The sequence below is a fragment of the Leuciscus leuciscus genome, assembly GCF_965113295.1.
Source record: "Leuciscus leuciscus genome assembly, chromosome: 1".
NCBI lineage: Eukaryota > Metazoa > Chordata > Actinopteri > Cypriniformes > Leuciscidae > Leuciscus > Leuciscus leuciscus.
In genome coordinates this window covers 63,390,390-63,416,705 of record NC_138725.1, presented here as the reverse complement: position 1 = coordinate 63,416,705, position 26,316 = coordinate 63,390,390, and the positions used below count along the sequence as shown (strand labels likewise).

Below are 26,316 nucleotides of genomic sequence, written 5' to 3'. Positions count from 1 at the left end.
ACATTTAACAGCCGACAGCTATTCAACCTAACTCATTAAAAAAAATGAATTAAAAAAAATCATGATCACCATCATAATAATCAGCAATGTGTTAGTATTAATAATCATAATAAATGTTGTTATTAATAATATTATTAATATGACTACAGTATTTATTTTAAAATGTTTTCGCAAACCTGCTTCACTGTTTTATTTTATTATGCATTTATTTTTATTTATTTTTATTTGATGGTTGTTTTTTCTGCAAAATCAATGTCATGTAATGCAACCACCAGATTTCCCCCAAGAGAACCTGCTGAATAACTGACGGGTGTCTATTGTTCTCCGCTGGTTGTGGGTTGTGAGGGAGAAACGGCTGTGACGTGAGGTGTGTGTGTGTGTGTGTTTTCCATGTCGAGCTCTCTGCAGTGACCGTGACCGCTTGTTGCCGTGTGTCAGTCATGCATAAAGCAGAAGGAACGCGGATGTCACACGTCCGTTTTTAAAAGAGCTTAGAGTACCTGCATGCAAAGAGCTCCTGTCAGACACATCAAAGCCGAGTCAAGTTTTAGGCTGTTAGTGTGTGTTTTTGCTGTTTGCATCTTTTACAACACATCAGACCAATGGTCTGTATCAATTTCAATATGTTTAACTCTTATTAATTCGGTAACTGCCTCGGATCAAGTTTCTTTTGACTCGAGCCAAACCAAATCAGATTTTTCGTCTATTTGAATAAAAGATCCAAAAGTGGATTGAGGAAGAAGCTTTTCCTGTATCGTATCAGGAAGGGAGGTTTGGGTGTGTCTTTGTGGCCACATGCATACTGTTGAGTTTTGGGAGTCACATTTAAATGCAGGATTTAATCCTCTAAATCACTGTTAAGTGAGTATGAAATACATGAGTCACTCCCGAACATGGCATGCTTGATGTGCTGGTAACCATAGCAACATTTTGGAGTCTCAGTCAGTGTTGTACTGATTAAATTTTTTTTCCATAGTATCTATTAATTTATTCAAAACATTTTTTTTAAAATGCAGTTCATACATACTGTCCACTCACTTGGATATGGATTTTGGTGAATTATAGTTGTTGTTGTATATATATATTTGTGTATATATATATATATTTGTGTGTATATATATATTTGTGTATATATATATGTGTGTGTGTGTCTATATACACACACATATACACACACATATACACATGCATACATAAACAAACATAATGACTAGCCTTGATGTAATATTAAGTAATAACATTGTCTTAAATTAAATATATTTTCAAGATTAAAGGTAAATACAGTTGTGGTCACAATCACCCCTAGTAAATACGATCAAATATGGCTGTTAAAATAATTCTGCATTGTTTATCCTTTTTGATCTTTCAATAAAATAATATGGCCAATAAAATGAATGGCACCCCTAGAATTTTTAATGAGTAAAATCTCTCTGAAGTATATTCCCATTAATATTTAAATTTTTAGCACACCAGGCCAGGGTGACTAGGAACATGAAATTGTCTAGTTATGACTTTTTGTTTCACAGGAGTTTAAATATGAGAAAACATTAAATGCCAAATGTCCTTAATCATCCATCACAATAAGTAAAACCAAAGAATATAGTTCTAATGTGCAGCAAAAAAATTGTTGAGCTTCACAAAATAGAAAGTGGCTGTAAGAAAATAGCTAAAGAATTGAAAATCCCCATTTCCACTATCAAGGCAATAATTAAGAAGTTCCAATCAACTAAAGATGTTACAAATTTGCCAGGACGAGGACGTGTGTTTATATTGTCTTAAAGTACAGTGCGGTATGATCACAGATGGAGAATTGCAGAGATTAGTTGAGTCTTGGGATCAAAAAGGCACAAAAAAAAAAGTAAAAAAAAAAAAAAAAAAAATTTTTTAAAAAAACATCACCACGTCCCATGTTTGGGAGGGTTTATATATAAATTCACATATAAAGGGTATAAAGAATGCATGCCAACAGTTTAAACAACTATTATAAACCAAAATAATATTAAATTGTGATGGACCATGTTTGCTGTGGGTTCAGATAAACCCATAAAGAAAACTGTTGTAGAGGTGAACACGGCAACTCCCATGATTCCACACTCCATCACTGTCTCATCTTTGTCATTGCTTTGAATAAGCGACCTCTAGTGGTGAAACTTACATACTGTGCCTTTAAAGCGGAAATATAGTTCACATGAACTAAGAGAAACAATAATTTCACAACATTATTTAATAATGTTATATACTAGTTAATTTTGAATACTAAGTTTTATAAATTCACATTAGTACATTCACCCACATTAATAATGCTGTAAAACTGATCATTGTAAGTAGATGCCTAATGTTAATGAAGGAATATTGTAAAATGTTACCCACCATTTTATTAACAGCATTTATGCCCAGGACAGATAAAAAGCATCACACATCAACCACCCACATAGTTACCGGTTTCACTCTTGTGATTTGATTGTTCTCTGATTTATCATCACTGTTAAAGTAATGTTTCCAATAAGCTTCTTATGATGAGAATGGAAGTGTGTGAATTTAGCATTTTCTTACATTCGAGAAATGGAATGATAATTAATAAATGAAGGAAATAACAATTTTGTGTTATTAAAGTAGTAGTTTACCAAGTAATAGTTTCACCAAGTTTAACATGTTCCTGGAAGTTTAACATGTCAAGTTTAAAATGTCAAGTTTAGGCTTACAGCCTACTAGTTGTCAAAGGTTGATATTTGGCTTTGTTATTTTTTTTTGGTATAAAGTGTTTCTGTTTGTCCGAAAAGTGTTAGACTTTTATGATGACAGTACCAGGACTTTTATTTTGACAGCACCCATTCGGTAGCCTCCATTCTCTGTCTTCATTCGTTTAATATCTTTGTCTAACAGACTCTGTCTAATACCAACTTATTATCTTTTATTTCAAACTGTGCTGCACTATATCCAGTTGGCCACTATGCTATATTAATTTCATATTCACTGTGTATTGTATGTAAAATTAGCATCACTGGTCTTTTATTTGAGAAAGTATGATTCCCAGTGTGCACAAACTTACTGAGTATACTATTGGTTACAGTGTTTACTTCCCATTTAGTCTTGTTTTTAACAGTTTCTTTATTTGTTTTGCATGTTTATTTTTTCATATTGTTTAATTTCCAAATTATTTTTAATTTAGTAAATGTTGAAGTAAAATACACATACATTTCAGTTGCACTTTATTTTACACTAGGTGCACTTACATGTACTTACAGTGAACTTACAGTAGAAAGTACAGGGTAATATAAGGTAACTACATGGGTAAAGGATAGGTTTAGGAGGAGGTTCAGGGTTAGTATGTAGTTGTTACTCAGTTATTGTAGTTACTTCACATTGAACAAAATTATAAACGCAATACTTTTGTTTTTGCCCCCATTTTTCATGAGCTGAACTCAAATATCTAAGACTTTTTCTATGTACACAAAAGGCCTATTTCTCTAAAATATTGTTCACAAATCTCTCTAAATCTGTGTAAGTAAGCACTTCTCCTTTGCTGAGATAATCCATCCACCTCACAGGTGTGGCTTATCAAGATGCTGATTAGATAACATGATTATTGCACAGGTGTGCCTTAGGCTGGCCACAATAAAAGGCCACTCTAAAATGTGCAGTTTTACTGTATTGCGGGGGTCCGGGGGGCTCCGAAAACCAGTCAGTATCTGGTGTGACCACCATTTGCCTCACGCAGTGCAACAAGTCGGCTTCACATCGACCATCAGCCTCCCAGCTCTCAAAGATAGTGGGATCAGCCATCAAAAAAAAAAAATCCATATTGTTCAACCAGTAGTACTTTCCCGCTTTTTAGAGCTTGACAGCCCTGACCACTTTTTGCTTTTGTTGTATGGAAAAGAGCAGCATAAACATTTGGCTAAACATCTCCTTTTGTTTTCCATGGAAGGAAAACAGGTTTGGGACATGATGAAGATGAATGAATGATGACCTACTTTAATTTTTGGGCGAACTGGTCATCATTAATCTCTCCAGGAGCAAACAACAGACTGCTTTTCTGAGCCCAATGCTTGTACTCTTCAGCGAGAGCTCTTCAATCATGTGTATGTGGTGTAAACAAACGACCGGAGATCCGATGTGTTGTTACACTCAGTACAAAGTGTTCAAGCATGCGCAAACACTAAATCCGCTTTGCACCATGCTTAGAGACGTTCTGTACCACCTAACTTTAGGCTGGCGTGCCGAGATGGGCGGAGGTCAGGCTGGCTCGCTGTTGTCTTCCATTGCTGTGTGTTCTTTTCAAAGGTCTTCTCTGTGCTCTGCTCACTGTCTGTTCCTTTCTTCACAATGCATTGCATATTCAGAAGCAGCAGCATGTAGGTATATTAAAACAACTTCCACCAGCTGCATGGCCTCTCTTTGTTTCTTTTTTTTCTTCCTGTTTTCTTTACTCTTCTGCAATAAGTTTCACAACATTCTGACAGTCATCCTGAAGGAGAAGCACTTTTAAAAAATTTGTATTATTATTTTTAAAGATAAATTAAACTGATTTCTGATTTACAGTCAAGAGTTCTTTGGTTTTGTTTAAAGGAACACTTCACTCAAATGTAAATCCTGTCAGTATTTACTGACATTCATGTCATTCCCAACCAAACCCATATGCTGTTATTTTTCTCTGCGGAACACACACACACACACACACACACACACTCACACAAAAAGAATCTTTTCCATAAAACAGTAGTTCAAAGTGAGCATGCCTGTCAAATTTCCCCCAAAAACCACCATTAAAAGCGCTATAGTTTTCTGAAGTCACATGATAGCTTTCCACAGAAAAAATAACAGCATATGGTGAGTAAATAATGACAGAATCTTCATTTTGCGGTGAAATATTCCTTTCCTATACACTGAAATGTTCAAACCCTGTTTTGAAATGCTTTGTATTTTTGCTCATCCGAGTGTCTTTGTTTGTTCTCCACCCTTACATCCTGTCGTTCATGTCTCTGTCTCAGTGTTTAATGTCTTTTGACCGTGTCATTGTCCCCATGTTTGCCCGTCTGTGGTGTGTGTTCAGTGCGATGGCATGGTTATAATGCACGTTGGGACTTACCTTGCTTCTCTCCCTCTATATATCTATCTTTCTTTCTTGCCTACTCCACCCTAACTCGATCAGTCTCTTTAACCTTACTACATTTTTTTTCTCACTTGAATCACATGATTATGAGTCCATTTCCTGTTGTCCTCTCTCTTAACGGACGCCTGTCCCTCTTCTCTGCAGGGGACGTGCTTTTCCAGATGGCAGAGGTCCACCGGCAGATTCAAGTGCAGTTAGAGGAAATGGTGTGTACCCTTCTCACACACAGTCCATTTCTCCACTTTATTAAATTATTATTTAGCATAGATTACATTCCAACAGTTTTTGACATGTTCGCAGGTTCAATACAAGTTTGAACAGCTAACTTTAGCTGTAAAGCAGACTCCACCCATAGGAATTGCATCAGAAGGAGGATTTACAAGTTTGCAGTTGAAATAAAGATGTTTCACTGTAATATAACCGCTTAATCAAAATCAAAACTTAATGTTTCTACTGTAAAAACCTTTACTTCAGTTGCAGTTGTTACTGTAACACTTTGTTTTAAGGTGACTTGTTACATGTAATTACTCTATTAATAACAGTAAATGATGCATAAAGGGTATGTTTACACGACAGTGATGTACTAAAAATGGAAAAGTTTTTCCTTTCGCATTTTTCACGTAAAACAATCCCCGTTCGCACAGATCCTTGAAAAACCAATAAAAACGCTGTATAATTCTTCCAGGCCAGTAGTTGGCGATGTCACTTTGTAAAGAAACACTACGCACCTATAGAGTGAACACGTAATACACATGCGCATGATTTCACCGTTTTCACAGATTCATGTTTTTGTAGTTTACACTGAGACGATAACGGTATCGTTTTCATAAACTTGCACTATGAAACCCTTTTTAAAAAAGTTTGCGTTTTCAGGCCCCCAAAACACCGTTGTCGTGTAAACGAACGGCCAAAACACATAAAACGTTTTCTGTTTTTAGCTGAAAATGGTATTGTGTAAACGGCCCCTAACTCTACATGTATAGTAATATTACTTGGTGCTGAAATGTATAATTGCACTGTTACAAGGACCCCTTAAAATAAAGTGTAACTTTAAAGTTATTTTCATTTTCTTTTAAAACAAACTGAGGGATGAATAATTAGTTTCTGTGCTCATCAACATTATTCTAAAAATGCGGTCGATGGTGTATTTGAACCCATATATCATGGTATAATCTGCACAAATCTGTGCTTTCAGGTTAATAAAAAGTCAATTTAACGAATTTCACTCAATTTTTCTGCTCTTTTTTGCAGTTGAAATGCTTCCACAACGAGCTGCTGTCAGAGCTGGAGAAGAAGGTGGAGTTGGACGCGAGATACCTGACTGTGAGTCCGCACCTCATCCCACTCCTTACAGGCTGACAAGACGCACATTGAGCTCACTAACACTCTGAACGGAAGTGCTTCTCATCTACTTTAGTAATACGCATTCCTCTGTTGGGCACTGATTGGCACAACCAACACACACCTTTCACAATCCATTTAGTTTCTGATTAATTAAACCAATCTTAGTTGTTTTTTTTGGGGGGGGGGGGGGGTTTCAGTTGGAAATGCATCAGATTATGGAAGTAAAATGGATTGAAAATGGCGTTTTAGGTTGACTTTAAAGGTATAAACCTAGTGGGATGCCTCAGTGTGTTGGATCTTTAATGCCACACATGGCATCCAGTTACCATTTCAGACATATACAGTACTACCATTCAACGTTTTCCTCAGTTCGGGTTGGTGAGATTTTTTTATTGTTTTTGATAGAAGTCTCTTATGCTTATGCATGTAAACAAACAAAAAAAACCTGTAATTAATACTTAAGTATTAATTTAATTTTTTTATTTTTTTTATCTTACTGATGCCAAACTTTTGAATGGTAGTTAAATAGGGTTATTTAGCATTTTTGAGTCATATTTTGCCTTGCCTCTTGGCAGTCTAATGAAACATTGAGCCAAAAATATGTAAAAAATCTGGATGACTTTGCTGCCACTGTTTTTGCTGTTTTGATGATATACTCCACATTTTGGCAAATGTAGAAGGTAATTTGCAAACAGTTTATATTTACGGAGTGTCTATTTACACTATGTGCAAACAGCCCGCCTTGTTGACAGAGGCTATTTACACTAACTCCACCCACTGACGTCTGGTGGGCCAGACAAAATTACAGTGGACGCTGAATTGTCAACGGTAGCAATAGTGTAAGGGTTAGATGCGTGGCAGAAAGTTTTGATGCAAACTGACCCAAGTTCGAATTTTGCTGAACTCACTTTACTCCCTTTTCCCATCACATATCAGATCAGAAAGGCATTTACTTTCAATAAAAATGAAGAATATATTTGAAAAGTGGAAATTAACTGTCTAACGTGTGTTTCATAATCATGTGTTTATCGGTTAGAGTTAGGGGTAGGTGTAGGGACGGCTTTATTGTCCCAATAAGCCAGCATCCATTTAATAATTTTAATAAATATAATAATTTACACTGTTATTATTGCATACCTTTTAATGTACAACAACATTGAGGTGCAAATAGTCTCTGCCACTATTTATAAATATAAATAGCATCTAACTACTATTTACACTTACTGCAAAGAAAATACTGATATTTACTAATACTGGTATTTATAATACTGATGAATGTGTAGAAAATGTGTACACTACACAGCATAGATAGATAGATAGATAGATAGATAGATAGATAGATAGATAGATAGATAGATAGATAGATAGATAGATAGATAGATAGATAGATAGATAGATAGATAGATAGATAGATAGATAGATGTTAACTACTTTCTTAGTATGTAGTATGCTTGATTGATTTCCAAACATACCCAAAGATCTTGAAGATCTACATCTTCAGACATTGGTCTTGCTTTCTTTTTTAGCAACGGCCCTGTTTTTCCGTCATTCCTGTTTCCACTATTTTCAACAAATGAAAGTACACAATTTGCGGGAGATTAAAGTATGTTTGGAGCAGCGCTGAGAGAGATATCTTTAGGCCGTGAGTGGGTTGGAGAGGAGCTGTGTAGAGCAGATCATTGGGGGGGTTGGGCGACTGGGATTGGGCGTCACTTGTCATCACATTGTATTCAGATAAAATTAATGCCTTGCTGTCTTGCCTTAGTTCTGGAGAGAGCGGTCTGCAGTCGTTCCCCTTGGAAACCAAACAATTTTTTTTCTTTTTCCTCAGTCCGCACATTCTGTGCAAACATGTTGAGTTTCTGCTTTGGAGTCTCTATTTAGGTCTGTGAGATTATTATGATATTAATTTTGTGGTGCTGCTGCTGTAAGAACACAGTTTTATAAAGATTTACTGTGACATAACGTGTCCAAATGCATGTTCTGTTCTGCCCACAGCAAATCAAAGATGAGTGCTATTAACTATTAAATGGTTAGTTCACACACAAAAAAGTATCCCATAATTTACTCACCCTCAAGCCTTCCTAGGTGTCTATGACTTTCTTCTTTCAGCCAAACACAATCTGAGTTATATTAAAAAAATATATCCTGGCTCTTCCAAACTTTATTATGGGAGTGAATGGTAACCGATATTTTGAAGCCCAACAAAGCTCATCCATCCATCATAAAAGTAATCCATACGGCTGCAGGAGGTTAATAAAGGCCTTCTGAAGCGGAGCAATGCATTTTTGTCCGAAAAATATCCTTTATTGTAACTTTATAAACTAGAATCACTGGCTTCCATACGCAAGTCTAGTTCCGGCGGAAGAGTGACCTCTGACCCGACGTATGACGCATTGACAAACGCAGAAGCGCAGAGGAAAGAGCAAAACAAAACACCAGTACGAATTAGAAGTCTAAAACGAGAATTTTTAAAGAGAAATGTTGTAAGAGCTTGAGTTTGTTGCCCAGCCCTATTAGTTTGAACTGTGAGAGGCGTCGACTCTCACCTAAGATTACGTTTATCCTATATCCTACGTCATGCTTCGGGTCAAAGGTCACTCTTCCGCCGGAACTAGACTCGCGTACGACCGTTACCGGAAGCCAGTGATTATAGTTTATGAAGTTATAAATATGGATATTTTTCTTACAAAAACGCATCGCTTCGCTTCGCTTAAACTCCCTATGGAATACTTTTATGATGGATGGACGCACTTTTGGGCTTCAAAAAACAAGGTATTATTCACTCCCATTATAAGGAAGAGCCAGGATATTTTTAATACCAACTGTGTTTGGCTGAAAGAAGAAAGTCTCATAAATCTATGATGGCTTGAGGGTGAGTAAATTATACGATAATTTTCATTTTTGGGGTGAACTAACCCTTTAACTGAAGTTAACCAGCCACAAGCTCCATCTCTTGTATTCCAAGAGAAATCATGATCCATAACACATTAGACTTGATTTATATTTATTCCTGTTGTGCTTTGTGAATCATTCATGTGGTGAGAAAAGGGAATCATGGCTGGCAAAGCAGAATCTTCCTTTCTCTCGCTGAAGATAGAGCGATTGCTCCATCACTCACATGTAACGTTGTCTTTGTAGAGACATTCCTGCTGTGCAAGAATCTGGTTGAGCTGCCAAACTATTTATAGATGTGTAGTCTAGAGATCATTCTCTCGACATACCTTGTGTAAGATGTGCGAAGATTCGTATATCTAGAAATGTTCCCATCCAAGTGTATCAGCCTCCAGAATTTGGCCGTGAGCCATGTTGTGCGGTTGGGAGTGAAGGCCTTCACTTTTTTCTTCTGCAGACATCAGAATGCTCTACCCTGAAACCCCAGACCTTCAGCTTTGTTCCAGACCCTAGTGAGATGTCTGGCTTTTCAAGGCATCATGGGATCCTGACTTGAAGGCGGTTCCCAGCAGTTGCTGGCAGAACTGTTGCTGTCTTCCCTGAAATTTAGGCCATAATCGACACGATACTGGATCACATAATTAAATAACTACACAAAATATTGATTTGACTGAGTTTTAATCTTTTATTAGCTCACCAAATGCAAAACTTCCATGAAGAAACCCCGTACTAGAAAGAGTATAATGCTGCTGACTTCAATAACCCGGATGAGCCTGTGTTATCTGTTATCAAGGAATAACATACTGCTGGATGGCACGATTGACCAATCAGATCAAGTATTCCACAGAGCCGTGTAATAACGGTAATTAATATGATTAGCCTTTTGGTTGACTGTTACCCCTTTTCCATCAGTGCTGGTGCCGGTTCGGAGCCGGTGCCTACTCGCGAACCAGTTCTTTGTGTTTCGACAGCCAAAGAACCGGTTCTCGGCCAGGAAAATTGGTTCCAAAGCGGCACTAACTCTTTGCTGGACTAGAACCGTTCTTTTTACCACGTCATGCCTCCGTCTATAGTAATCCAGACGAGCAGCACAAATGTGTTCTAAACGTCTTCTTCTGACCCCCATATAGGATCGCAAAGCCAGGAGAAACATTTGCAGAAAGACGATGTAGTCCGCCATTGTAATTGTTATTCTTGAAGTTGGCGCAAGCGTTTCTAGGAAAGCTAAGACGTAGCCTATGGCAACGTACACAGTGACGTAACGACATCGTTCACTGGGCTCTCTAGTCAGTGGAAAAACAAACAGGTTCTGAGAAAGTTCGCAAGTTGAACCAACTTTGAACCAGCACCAGTTCCGAACCAGTTCTTTTTTGGTGGAAAAGGGGTATGTGTTATCAAACAGCTAATAATGTGTTGCTAATGTTACACAAACCATGTTCCCGTTCACCATCTCAGATGATGATGATGATGATGATGATGATGATGATGATGATGATCAATGATAATGCTAAAGCCCACCCAAATTGACGTGATTGGTTACAACATGTTTGTGACGTAGAGAACGGGCGATTTTTAGAGACGGTCTTTTTTTCACTGCAGTTTTAAGGAGAAAATGCTCAGCATATGCTAATGAATTTGCACATGGTTTGTCTGGACGCATATTAAAAACACCACATAGACAGATAAACAATATTTAAAATCTTGATTTTCACCACAGGGGGACTTTAATTGGATTTATCATTCAGTTCAGGTGTGTGTCGTTAATTATCCTTGTTCGCCAGTGTACTTAAGTGCCTCTGTTTCTGTCCATTGCTGTGAGGTCTCGTGTATGGTTTAGTTGTGTTGGATTGTTGCTGTTCTCTGTTTGTGGATATACCTGTGGATTTATTAAGAATGCCTGTTTCCATTCATCTACGTGTTTGTGTGCGTTTACAACACAACGTTGTGACATCATCATCATCATCATTATTATTATTATTATTATATAAAAGTTAAGATATTTGATTATTTTTATTATTAGTAGTAGTAGTGTCATCATTATTATCTAAAAACTTAACTTCTATATAATAATAATAATAAGTATTATTATTATTTTATCAAAATATCACAATTATGATTTTTAGTGGTACAGTCTACAGACTTCTTAACTCACAACTGAATCTGACAGTTATGAAATCAGAATTAATTGTGATCTGTTTATATGGTAACAACAGCAATAATAATAATAATTATAATAATGAGTAATGATAATAGTAATAACAATGATTTATTATTGTCATTGTTAAATAAAAAAAAAATAAAAAAAATGAAGAATGCACATTTGCTTATTTTCCATTAAAGGTGCAATGTGTGATATTTCTGAGGATCTATTGACAGAAATGCAATATAAGATCCATAACTATGTTTTCAGTGGTGTATAAAAACCTTACTTAATGAACCGTTATGTTTTTATTACCTTAGAATGAGTCATTTATATCTACATAACACCGGCCACCCCCTTCTATGAAGGTCGACATATCGTGACATCATGTTTCTACCGTAGCTGACAGCGAACAAACAGCGCTACAGAGCGCGTTTCGTCACTAACTTGAATGAGAAGCAGCAGAAAAAGACGCAGCAGAATACTCAGGTTGTCCCTGACTCTGCAAACGTGGAAAAAAACATGCTGTCTGAACGACGACTCGGACATCGTAACGTTAGCTATTTCCCCTTACCTAGCTGCTTTGATGCTCTTATCCATAGCTCTTATCTTATACTAACTAGCATGGAAACAGGCTATGGTAAAGCCAGTGAATAAAAGACTAACACAATGATAAACAAGTAAAAATAACAATCGCAATAACATGATGTTTTACTGAATAATTAAGTAAATATAATTTAATATAAAATATAATATAATATAAAGAAACCTCTCTGCTGACTCAGACTCAGACCGTCAGACGACATCTTCCGATCCTACGTCGGCCGCCGTAGCTTCTCATTCGAGTTTGAAATTTGAGGGATACGCAGTGAGTAACTGACTGTCTGCAATTCGCAAATCTCACCACTAGATGCCGCTAAAAATCACACACTGCACCTTTAACTTGTTAAAATTTGCAAAAATGTAAATCGACACTCTGTCAGTAGGTGGCGCTTATGGAACAGCAGAAATCCTCTCGCTTATTTTCGCCGTTTTTTCCAAACAAAACCAAACCTACTCTGAATGCTGTATCAGTATTTACTGTGAGTTTTTCAAATGCTGGCAATTAAATACGGTTTTAATGATGATTATATTAAACTGTAATATTAAACGTTGAAAATTGCATCGTGGTTTATCGTCAAGCTGGGAACCGTTTCATCCCTAACCCTCAATCAAGATTGAGGTTGGCGACCCCTCGTAAATCTTTACCGACCCCCAGGTTGGGAAACACTTCTGCACACAAGTGACCACTAAGAAAGGTTCTGCTTATGTAGGCTGTTTACAATCAGGCCAGTGCTGTAAAGATTTGCCTTGAGGAGAGCAGCTGCTTATGTAGACGGCAGATAGCGACTGTTTTGGAACATGGGTTTTGACTCCCATGTCTTTCTTAATTCACTAGCTACAGTCTGATGATTTCTGCATTTACCGACGGTGTTCCTTGTGTTTTTTCTCCTGAAGGCGGCTCTTAAGAAGTACCAGATGGAGCACAAAAGCAAAGGAGAGAGTCTGGAGAAATGCCAGGGTGAGCTGAAGAAACTGCGGAGGAAGAGCCAGGGCAGCAAAAACCCCTCCAAGTACGGCGAGAAGGAGTTGCAGGTGAGCCCCCACACCGCTGCGGGTCGCGAACAGAGCTAGCGTGTCACTGTGGGCTCCGTCCCAGGCCTTTGAAAGGGACGGAGGTGTATGGATAGGCTCTGCTTCAGCAAGACCACCTACATCATGCTAATGCTGAGATGATTTTCACCAGCGTCTGAATGTAAGAAGTGCTGTGAGCCTCTTGAGGCAGTGAGAACACAATGGGTGGGCGAAAGCCGTAGGTGTGTATACAAACAGCGCTGCGGCGTATCAGCTAAGAGGTTGTGCCGAACACACACACACACACATCATCATGGCTGTTTTTTTTACTAACTTTCTTGCCTGTGTAAAGCATGCGACTGGACCAGGCCCCAACCTACCGGATTAATTTCGGTGTGAATGCTAGCCTGCTGAGAGGAGTCTTACACTACGACAGCGGGGCGGTGGAGACCCGGCACAGATCAATAAGCCAAGTGCATGTGCTCTGGGAAAGCCTACGTGCTCTGCCGGGTGTGGAAGGACCGCCCTCCTGATCCCACTACTGAGTCATGATATATCCCTGATCAGCTCACACTTCCTCAAAATGTAGCTGTGCACCTCTGGTTTTAGCTTTGAAGCTTTTATTTGTATTTAGATTGTTTGAATTATTATTATCTGATAACAACAACAATAATTATTATTATTGTTAATTAATAATTATAATAAGAATTATTATTATTATTATTATTATTATTGTTTAGATTAATTGTGTGTGTGTGTGTGTGTGTGTGTGTGTGTGTGTGTGTGTGTGTGTGTGTGTGTGTGTGTGTGTGTGTGTGTAATAATTATTGATACTAATTATATTGTTTATTATTATTATTATCGGTAGTAGTAGTATATTTAGATTATCATTGTCTAGATTATATGATAACATCAATAATTATTAGCTAGTATTATGATTATTGTTTAGATTATTATTATTATTATTATTATTATTATATGATGATAATAAAACTAATTATTATTATTTTATTATTGTATTTTATTATTATTATTATTATTATGTTTAGATGATGTAATAGTAGTAATAATAATAATAATAATAATAATAATAATGATTATTATTACATTTATATTATTATTATTATTATTACACTATTATTATTATTATATTAAGATTGTTTTCATTATTAGATCATATTTATGGTTATTAGATAATATGTATTATTATTTGTTTATTATTATTGTTGTTGTTATTAATGTATTATAATATTATTATTATGATTATTATTATTATGTTTATATTATGATAATAATAATAATAAATACTATTATATACATTTTATTATCATTTTTATATCACAACTAAAGTTTTAATTTTCAGATTGTTTTCTATTTCGGTGTTCCATTTAATTTGATTTATTGCAAAATATGGGAAGGAAAAATTATTTGTATAGCACAATCCATACACAATGGTGTGTCAAAATGCTTTACATAAAGATTGAATAATCATAATCATAACAGATACATAAGAAACTGATTTAAAATGAAATAAAATAAGAATAAAAGCAAAGAAAAATGCCTAAATAAGTGCAATCAGTAAGACTCATTCAGTAAATGATGTAAACAGAATGTTTCTAGCTGCTTAAATACAGTATACACAATTGGCAGAAGTTTGAGAGCGTAGGGAGTCAGGACTGACTCCCATTACATCATTCCCAGTTCTTACGCAGTTATTCGCCGTGCTTCATGGGAAACGGTGCACGATACTACAGTGTTCCTTTGACATGATCTGCTGGTTTCTTTACAGAACTATGGGTAATGTAGTTTCTCAACAGGAAATCCTGTGTCGAACAGTATTATCAAAAAATATATAATAATTCAACAATGCATGTGAAACCTTATTATTAAAATGCAGGAAGTGATGATAACCATCTGATTGACAGGTGAACCAACCACGAGTTGATCAATCAGATGTCCAGTTCTTACCTTATTTGCCTTATTTACCTTATCTCACACAATGCACAGTTTAACTAAACCACCCAACACTGATTGGAAAACAAAAACTAAAATCATTTCGATCTTTTTCAAGCTCACATTATGTACATATACATATGCATTATTATAAAAAAAAAAAAAAAATGTATCACCTTTGTTATGGGGTGGTCTTTAAAAAAAAAACTGTATACAAAAGTCTTCATTAGAGGTGAAGGTTGTATTAGCAGAAGTGAATATTGCTTGAGTGTGAGTGCGGTCAGATGTAGGGCTGAACTGGCCTCTGGCTGTGAGCGTGTGTGAGCAGGTACTGTATCTGTCAGTGACTTCTGTTTGAGATGCAGTGCTGCTGGGAGTTTATACAGTAACTGTGTCTGTCTGCTGCCAGAAGCTCTGCAGATAAGTGAGCTCAGGCCGGGTGGAGCTTCACTCGCCTCAGAGAGACGCAAACATTTTCAGTTTCGTGATTGTTTAAGCTAATGTTAAAGCTACAAGAGGTATTGCTGTAATGGTGGCAACAATATTTGTATACTTGCTAAGCACAATAATGTACACCATACCATTCAAAAATGTTTTTTGAAAGAAATTAATAGGCTACTTATTCAGCAAGAATGCATTTAATTGAGTGAAATTGACCGTAAAGACATTTAAAATGTTACAAAAGATTACCGTTTCAAATAAATGCTGTTCAAATTTCTATTCATCAAAGAATCTAGAAAAAAGGTTTCCACAAAATATCAGGGAGCACAACTGTTTAACATTGATACTAAGAAATGTTTCTTGAGCATCAAATCAGCATATTAGAATGATTTCTGAAGGATCATGTGACCAGTGTTGCCAAGTCCGTGGTTTTCCTGTGAAATTGCGCTACTTTTAAATTGTTGCCGTGTGTTTGTCAGTTTTCTGCTCTTTTTCATTGGCCATCGGCCTCCTTTTGTTGCGCAGACCTGGCAACCCTGCATGTGACACTGAAGACAGAAGTAATGCTGAAAATTCAGCTTTACCATCACAGTAATAAATAACATTTTAAAATAGTCAAATAGAAAAGTTATTTTAAATTGTAATAATATTTCACTATTACTGGTTTTTTTACTGTATTTTTTATCAAATAAATGGTGAGCATTAAAAAACCTTACCGACCCCAAACTTTAAAAAAGAAGTATAGAATTCAACTTATGTACAGTCACAGCTATTTTACTTTATTTACTTTACTTTAAAATAAAGTAAATCCAATCCGTCTCATCCAATCAGATATGTGGCATAATAAAGCAATTACTGCCATGTTTAAGAACACATTTTACCCTTGGTAAGATCACTGTTACACACTACAGAGTATGGCTTTAATAAAATGACAGCAGTCACATATGTTCAGTTAGTAGTTTGATCTATTAATATCACGCAGTTTGCGTTGAGTTTCGGGCCTCACAGTTGACAAGCAACACAGACTCATGCCACATTTATATATAATGTTTGGTCACAAATATGTCTCTGCATTTAAAGGAACAAGCCGACTTTTTGGGACTTTAGCTTATTCACCGTATCCCCCAGAGTTAGATAAGTCCATACATACCCTTCTCATCTCCGTGTGTGCCGTAACTCTGTCTGACACACCCACCACTAGCCTAGCTTAGCACAAAGACTGAAGGTAAATGGCTCCAGCTAGCGTACTGCACCCAATAAGTGACCAAAATAACGCTGACATTTTCCTATTTACATTTTGTGATTTGTATAGTCACAGCGTGTACAAATAACAAGGTTACATGAGAGACAACCATCTTCTAACCGTATACATACTGGGAACTATATTCTCAGAAGGCGAAGCACTGCTACTTCTGCGGAGTGATTTACTCCAACTCTGAGCGAACTCTCTGCTCCTCACCACGAAGATGGTTGTCTCTCATGTAACCTTGTTATTTGTACATGCTGTGACTATACAAATCACAAATCGTACGAGCAGTACGCTAGCTGGAGCCGTTTACCTCCAGTATTTGTGCTAAGCTAGGCTAGCGGTGGGTGCGTCAGACAGTCACAGCACGCACGGAAATGAAAAGGATATGTATGGACTTATCTAACTCTGGGCTGGGGGATACGGTGAATAAGCTAAAGTCCCAAAAAGTCGGCGTGTTCCTTTAACAATGACAATGAACACTGCAAATCAGATCAAAAGTTGTATAATTACGCATTTAGATGATATATTATGAGTTATTTTATCTTTCTGAGCTCTAAAAGATCGATTCTGAAAACCTGCTTCAGTCCAAAGAAAAGAGCAGCTCTCATTTTCTACCTCAGACTCTTTCTTTTCATGTAAATGTGGCCTTGAGCGAGAGCAGGAAAAGTCAACTGATTTAGTCGAGAGCCCCAGGGGCGCATAAAGCAAAGTCTGAGTGCGCACACGCATAAATGCAGATACTTCATCCATATTACGGTAAATCACGGCGCTATCGCTTAGAGAGTGATGGCGGTTTGGAGGTTCACGGATTGTGATTCATTGGAAAAGCTCCATGAACAGGCATGAATTGACTGCTCTGTCTGAGCGTGTTCAAACAACTGTTTATGCACTTGGGTTTTCTCGCTCTCGACTCTATTGTACCTCCGTCCTCTCTTCTTTTTTCTTTTTTTTTTTCCTCGTCCTGTTGCTGCTGAAATAATTAGTCGCTGAAGTCCCTCTGAAGATGCTAATTAGCTAATTATTCAGTTCGGTAGAGTGGTCTGAGTTACAGCGGGAGGGATGTGAGATTCGGCGGAGGTCTACGGCGCTCGCTGTAATATCGCACGTTAACAGACGTGTCATGCTTCTGAATGGCGTGGACTGCTCGGCGAGTTCGGGGAAAGTAATTAGCGTATCTACAGAAGAACACTTGCACGTGTGGTTAGCGCACATGACTCTTTGAGAGTCATCTTGAGAGAGCCAGGGATTGTTGCTTTGCTAGGCTGGAGAGGAAGCTGCTGTGCCACTGGATGAAGGACTGCTGATGTCAGAGGAACGAGTGGAGCTGTGGCTATATCAGGCTGACGCAGCGGGACACCCAGCAGGAAGCGTTTAAGTTAGAGAGGGCTTTGTAGGCTACTGTACAGCACGTGAGTGTTGATTTAGACATACGGTAGAGGGATTCCAACCTCCCATCCAGCACACAGCCAGGGTCCAAAAAACACATTTCTAAATGTGCAAATACTGGGTAATTTATAAAAATGACTTAATCCTATAATGATTAATTATTTAGCTGAATATTTGCAGCAAACAACACAGGTCAGTTTAATGACGGACAAAAATATATAAACGCTACATGAAATTGCTGCATAATGATTTTGGCTCCAAAGGCCCAAGACAACATTCGACGGTCCCCTAATACTGATATGTATCTCTGGTACTACTTCTCAGTTTAATGTTATACATCTTTTTTTAGAGTTTTAGAGTCCTACATTTAAATAATTTTAAGACACACACTGTTAGGGCCAACCAGGTAGTTCACTGAGGCCCCCTAGTGGGCCCCAGCTTCTACTGTTTTTAAGGCTTCGATATACATAGAGGAAATTCAAAGAACAAACTGGTGTGACGTCATTTAAAAAAAAATCTGAGCAAAACAAATTCGTTTAGGGAGTTTTAAACGGGCTGGTAAATATCTTCGAACTACGATTGGTCTGTTGTGATGATGTAATAGGTGGGTGTGGCTCTGAGGCTCCACCTTCTTGAACATGGTTAAATTCTCCAGGTAATTTCTTCTGTTCAGTCCATCGAGGTCAGACATCCGTGAGTAAATACATGAACACAATGAAGAGCCACTTTATAATAGAAATTGAAGTTGTAATTCTAATTGAAAGAGACTGACACTTTTTTTGTGTGTGTTTATTACTGAAAATACTGCTTACTTTTAAGCAGTGTATTGTAGAAAATGCTATATAAATAAACGTGACATGACAAGAGTGTGGAATTGCAGAGCTTTTTCAAACACGACCACGTCGCTATGATCAGATGCTTTCTTAACTGCCGTTTTCTCACCACTGTCATTCTTGGCTGCGTTTCCACTTGGCATTAACATGCGATCACCATGATCCGATCAAACAGATCGGATCATCAGTCACATTTAGGACACAGTGCGTTTACACTTGTCAATATCAAGTGGCTTCTGTATCAGGATAACCGATCGGATTTGGTGCAAAGTCGACCTGAAGTGGTGTGTTTTCTTTTAAAAACCATTTTCAGTCACGGTAGACTTAAAAAATCTCGCAAAATGAGGAGGATGCAAATAGTAATAAGGTGGATAGATGTAAACGTGACCAAGAAACATGGATCCGAGATCGGTTCCAGCTGTGGTGGGAAAAATGCTAGTCTTTACAGAGAATGAATGGTTCTGCAACTTTCAGGTGCGAAAGCAAACTTTCCATTATATTTGCGATCTTCACCGCCCTGACAGTTCGGTAGAGAGGAGGGGGAATAATGACAGTGGACGGGGCTTTATGAGACGTCAACCTGTGAATGCAGAGACTGCTGGATTGCGTTTACATTGCATTAAGATCCGATCACAATGCGTCCTCGATTACCTCTGAACCAGGACACGTTGATCGGATAACATTCTGTGTTAAGGTTGACAATGAAAACAAAACTAAGCAGAACAGAACAAGACATGATCGTGACAATCTCCAAATCAGGGCCATCTTTAGGGCGGTGCAACCGGTGCCACAAGGAGGGTGAATCCCCCCGGAACACAATCGCGAATGGACCGAGGAGGACTCCAAACCCTCTGTCCCTATGGCTCCACCTTGCTCAGTCGTCCTTCTGGTTCCGCCTCGGACTTCCGAGTCATCAGCTGCGCCTCGACTCTGGCTCTGTTTTCATTGTCACCATTTGCCTGAGTTCCAAAACTATCTATCAGTTTTTCAGAAAAGCTGATCATTTAGAGGCCTTGGAATTTTGCATATCAAATATGATACAGTATGATTTATTGAGTTAAAAAATCAAATTGTCTTTTTGATATGCATTACCTGTTTGTTACTCAAGATAACATGCATATTAGCTGGACCAGTCTGGAAAATACTTTTTTTTTTTTTTTTGAGCAAAAGAAGCTAAGTTTATGATGCATTTGCTGATTTGAAGTGTATTATTGACCATAAATAAAAAAACCTCTCACGTCCCTGAAGTTAGTAGGTGTATGAGATAATGTCATAATGTCACAGTATATTATATGCCACGTTGTGCAAGCAGTGCTGGATTTTTTCTTTTGAAATGTCATCTTGACAAACACTTTTGGAGGTTTCATTCTTTTCCTGTTCAATTAGATACTGCAGGATCTTGGATAAAATACCAAGTTCTCAAAAACAATAACTGTAACTATGGTGGGAGGAAACTATGCCCTTTCAAAAACATTCTTTAAAAATACCATGATAATTTGATACACATCATGACACTGAATAATTAATCTTTTAACATGAAAGTACTGCTTTAGGCAAGGCAAGTTTATTTATATTGCAAATTTCATACACTATGGCAATTCAAAGTGCTTTACATAGAAAGGAATACAAATAATCACAAAATATGAATTAAAAGAGTTATTCAAAATGTTTTACATAGAAAGGAATTAAAATACCACACTATGGCAATTCAAAGTGCTTTGCATAGAAAATAAGCACAAAATAAAAACAAGGGAAATTAAAACAGTTATTAAAAAGGAATTAAAAGAGATAAATGATACAGTTATGAAATTAATTAGAGTAAAATTAATTAAAGTAGTGAAAAGATGATACATAGAATAAACTTCTCATCTGGCAAAACACAGGTGTATCTTATTTTGCATCTAGTTTTACTCTTACACTGTGTCTGTGGTGTTTATTTGGCGCGCCTAAGAATTCCATTGGACGTCTCCGATGGACCTGATTTTTCCCTAAAATCGGACAGGAGGAGCTCTAGGACTGACCTCGGGTTCACTGCCCCATCAGTCCGCACCCCATAGAACCTCGAGTTTAATTTAGTGTGGTTTTGTAAAGGTATTCATTTTAGATGAGCAGTTCATTGGAATAGCTGTTGCTTTGTGGAGAAGAATCCGTGATATTGTTGACACTAACACGAGCAGAACAATAACTGTGTCTGGAATTTCCCTGCGGTACATGTCTTCGGTTTCACTTGTTAGTGAAATGTACCTTGTGTCAAAATAAAGGTTGAGCTGGACTGGTTCAGCATGTCCCAGAGTAAAACATGGCTGTTTTTAGTGAGTTTTTCTTGTTCTCCAAATTAAAGTAACATGTTGTTTGAACTGCAGCCTCCCTTTGGTAAGAGAGATGAGGTTGCTTCAAAATTGCTTCTGATTGGGGTCGGGAAGATTTTTTTTTAAATGTTTTTGGAAAAACAGCTTGGTATGTTTTTGTTTCTGGACGCTGAGAAATGTTCAACTTTAAGTAAGACAGTTTTACCGACCCAAAACTTTTGAATGGTAGTGTATCATACTTTTGGATTAATATTATTTGGGCATTCAGTATGATAATAAATAATCAAGGCACGGGTACTGAAATCTTACTGTGTCACCGTGCAGCAATTATCTCCACTTTCTCCATCAATAACTAGAGCGTATGTGCTAAAGTCACATGACCCGTGTAACATCTTTCATAGCGGCTGATTGAGTAGGTCTGACAGCTTCCATATATGAAACGAAGGGTCCTGCCTTCTCCATTCATCATGCCATCAGCACGCCTGTCACCCGCGTCATGCCTGTCCACGCGGCCGCCTGCTGTCATGACCTCCAATGCATCTTTTCATCAAACACTCATTCCCCATGTTCTATATTTCCGTTGTGCTTTTCCTCATTTCACCTCCTGTGCTGTCGTACCTCACCGTATCTCTTTCACACTGCAGTACTCTATGACTCATAGTACAGTTGTATCTGTATTTTATTCTGAAGGCTGTAAAACAAGTCCACATGTCTGATGGATGTACTATTCTGCAAGGCAGGAATCTTCCTTTAAAGTAAAAAAATGTATCTTTTATCCTTTTTAATGAGTTATTTTTTGTCAGCAAATATCATTTTGCTTGAAAATATGTAACATTATGCAAGTATAAAGGGGTTTTGAACAAGGTTTTATGTTTTTATTCCATTCATCAGTAATGCAGAGTCCTGTTTTTCAAGGCTAAAGACTATGGGTCTTCAACAGGGGTAATCTCCTGCTGGGGTATTTTTTGAAGTTATAGGTCAGCCCAATCTTTCATTGGCCCTCCCTCATTAAGGCTACATTCACACTCTCAGTTGGGATTGACAACAGCATTTACTTAGTTACAGGTGTGACTCTTGAAATATCCTATTCAAACAGCAACTTGCAATAGCGTCTTGAAATTTGAATACAGTCTTTATGAACGTGCAATGGGAGGCAAGCCCGTATTCTCTTACCAGTAACCATAGCGACAGTGACCAAAGGAATATCAAAGAAGGCGACGTCCATAAAATAGAAAAGTGTTATTACTTTTGATACGACAAGAGTCCAATCGAGCTACGAGTTCATCCGTCAAATCTTCATTAACTGACAGCAGCTTTTACATCTGAGTGGAGAGCAGAGCATTTGAGTCACGCATAAAACACAAAACTGAAGGGAACAGCTCTGGTGGAGAACAGTGGATCTAAAACCTTCAGGTGACACACAGCTCATATCTCCGTCGTTGTAAGTCAACTAAATGTGAAACCACACATGAAAAATTTCAACACACGGTAGGCACATTCACATATAAATAATATTGATCAGCGAACATAAACAGATCAACCGTACTTGCTTGATGCGTGAGAACAGACCTCATTGGTTGCTGTGCAACTCATGAGAATGAGTCTCATTGGTTCTCACACATCAAGCAAGCACGCTTGAGCTTCTGTTTACCATAACTGATATGTGAGTTGATGAATATTTATATGTGAATAAATGGCAATCTGTTCATCATATAGAGCAATAGAGACTTTTGTGGACCAAACCGCTCAATTCATATGGATTAGTTTCTGATCACTTTATGGAGTTTTTGGAGCGTCAAAGTGGTACAGTAATTGCGTAGACTTTCAAATCTCTTAGATTTCATTTTTAAATTTGTGTTTTGAAGATTAACGAAAGTCTTACGGTTTTGGAATGACATGAGGGTGAGTAAATTATGACAGAATGTTCATTTTTGGGTGAACTAACCATTTAAATACTTGTAGTCCCATTTTTCTGGAAAAGAAAGACAGTACTATTTAAATACATTCAGCCAGGGTTTTTCCTGCATAGAGAATTAAAGGATTAGTTCACTGATGTGTTCAACTTTGTGTTGATGACAAAATGGCTTTAATACAATGTTTCATGACCTTATGTTATGTTTATGTTCAACTACACTGCAAAATGGCCCTTTTTAGCTGTTATGTTGTATTTAATTACTTTGATGTTTTCTTAAACCATCTAATTATTAGAAAACCCACAATGCATTGCTTGTAAAAGGCAGCTGTTTGACAGCTAAAGGGGTCCGTCCCCCTTTTGCAGTGTAGTTGAACATAAACATAACATAAGGTCGTTAAACATTGCATTAAAGCCTTTGTTTTCATCTACACTGCACAACCAGAGGCAAAACATTTCAGCCTCCTATTTTTCATTTTTCAGAATGTTTGCTTGAAGGCCAGTTGAAGGCACGGCACAAGTGCATGTGTACACATCATCAGGATGGTACCACCTCCGCCTTGTTTTGAGCCATGAAAAACCCTGCATATATCTGTTAAGAGTTACTTTTTGGATTACATTAGCATATAGATGACAGCCAATGACTAAAAGCCACAGCACTTACTCTTATTTTGTCTTTAATGCAATCTTCTGTTGTTCCTCAACACATGTAAGCCAGTAGCCATCAGTGTAAAACTAGCGCCAACCTGTGGTAATTACTTCACACTGCATGTACTCACTTCAGGCAGGACCTTGCATTTTGTGGCAGTGTCGTGAACAAAGGTTGTTTTATCTTGTGGATACTCAATCTAGTAAATACTCTCTTCAACAAGCTCTTCTTTCAGACAATTCAGTCCACTGGATACAGAGTAGATGGAAGACCATCAAATCTCTCTATAAAACTCTCTCCTGCTGGTTTTACAACCCATTAATTTTACATCCCAATCTTCATCTGACACAGTCGAGCGTTCGCTGTGTGACCGTAGGAGATTTTCTGCTCCATTAGATATCTGAGTCTGACTTGTTCATCAGCGTTCTCTCCCTCTATAAGTCCGTTTTTTTTCATTGGAAGTAGTTCTCATCATTGATTCTTGATGGTGTCTGAAGTACTTTTCTCATTATTATGCTTTTCTCATCACTTGTTTCATTCAGGCCACTATAACTGAATACATGATGATACCAGTGAGTGATGGGGAGTCCCCCTCGTCCTGTTGTGGGTAAATTGGAATAGGGCACTAAAACACCTGGATGTGTTGAGATAATGAGTTCTGTAATGGTTCTGACATTTCCGGGAGCTGAGAGTTCCCACTGGGGATGTGAGAGAGGGAGATGGCAAGGTGATTATGGACCAATCAGCAGAGAGCGGGTATAGACGAGATCATTTTAGTATTCATATATTCACAGCACTCCTGCTCATGTTTTAATCTAGAGCACAGTCACTGACAAAACAGCACTAAAAAGCACCAATTTTGTAGTGCCATTATACATGAATATGATAATCATTCAGTACCATGGAACTGTCACAATAGTTTTTGTAAGGCATAATGGAGAACCTGCACTCTCCCTATACCAATTATTTGCAAAATGATCTTCTTCTCGAGTTTTTAATCCGTACCAAAAACGAGTTTCACAGCCTGATGCCAAGCGAGAAAATTTTTAAAGGGATACTCACCTAATTACTCACAACTAATTTTCTTTCTGTTGAACCCAAAAGGTGAAACTTTGTACTCTTTGTACTGGTTGTTTTGTACTCATTAATATACATTACCATTCAAAATGAATACTTTTTATTCCGCAAGGTGACAGCAGTGAAAGTAAAGATGTTTATGTTGCAAAAGATTTTGATTTCAAATCAATTTTCTTCTGAACATTAGATTTATCAAACCATGAAAGCAGTTTTCAACCTGTCAACTGTTTTCAACATTGATACTAATCAGAAATGTTTCCTGAGCATCAAACCAATATTAGAATGATTTCTAATGGATCATGTGACACTGAAGACTGGAGGAATGATGCTGAAAATTCAGCTTTGACATCACAGGAATAAATTACATTTAAAATATATTAATGTAGAAAATAGTTATTTTAAATTGTACAAATATTTCACAATATTACGGTTTTTGATGGATTTTGGATCTAATAAATGCAGCCTTGGTGAGCAGAAGAGACTTCAAAGAACCATTAAGCCATCTTAAGAACATTACACAGCAAAAAATGGTTCTTTAGGAAGGTCAAAAGGCCATTCAAGAACCTTTAAGAATGTAAATGCAAGCTTTTTGTATGTTCACCATAGAAACGAATTTGTTTTTTTCTTTTATCTTCCGCAGTTTGTTGAGACCATCAGCAGTAAACAGAGTGAGCTGGAATCCTTCATTGCAGAGGGCTACAAAACAGCACTTTCAGAGGAACGTAGGAGATACTGTTTCCTGGTGGACCGTCAGTGCGCCGTGGCCAAGAACAGCAGTGCCTACCACGGCAAGGTGAGACCCAGATGCTTTTTCCTTTGCCGTACAAGATAGACAGCATCACCACCGATGCACTTCACAGTCTCTCCTGTAATATGGCTGAAGACAGCAGCAGTTGCCATGGCAATCCCCAAAGATCACCCCTCACTACCGTCTCCATTGGGCACAGTTTGTTTGCTTATTGCAAAGATGAGATTTATTCTCCCCTGCAATTGTCTGTGTTCCAAAGGTGCCTGTGAAGTATTGCACGCCCTTTCTGGACATATCAATTATCTGTAATAACGGAGCCACTTCCCCACGGCAAAACGTCATCATTGTAACTCCAGACTGCATGTAGAGCAGTTATTTAGATCTGCAGGTGGTCCCACCCCATATGCAATCTACTTAAATGCTCCTTTTTACATCTGTATACTTATGTGTGCTGAAGAGATGCTTGCACGTGGCTATTTTGTGTAATATACTATTGTATAACTTGCTCTGACGAAACCGTAAACCCTGATCATGGACTAGACGTGTGGTGCTGTCTTCTGGGAACGTTGTTGAAGCTGTAGGGAGGGGCGGAGAAAAGCCTTTCGTTTTCAAGAACATCCTGTCCAGTAGCTAATCAGTACGGAGGCGTGTGT

At 37.6% G+C, this 26,316-nt stretch overlaps 1 protein-coding gene across 8 annotated transcripts in view; it reads left to right on the top strand.

The window, feature by feature from the left end:
* The window catches only part of baiap2a (BAR/IMD domain containing adaptor protein 2a), a 98,807-nt gene that overhangs the window by 57,369 nt on the left and 15,122 nt on the right, over positions 1-26,316 (top strand). For 7 of the 8 annotated variants that reach the window (XM_082142778.1, XM_082142777.1, XM_082142776.1 and 4 more), the window contains 4 exons: positions 5,258-5,319; positions 6,365-6,436; positions 12,990-13,127; positions 25,556-25,708. In XM_082142778.1, coding sequence (XP_081998904.1) covers positions 5,258-5,319; positions 6,365-6,436; positions 12,990-13,127; positions 25,556-25,708 — 425 coding nt within the window. Of the gene's footprint in view, positions 1-3,549; positions 4,083-5,257; positions 5,320-6,364; positions 6,437-12,989; positions 13,128-25,555; positions 25,709-26,316 lie in introns of those variants that run through there. The other variant, XM_082142779.1, reaches the window with a different exon arrangement.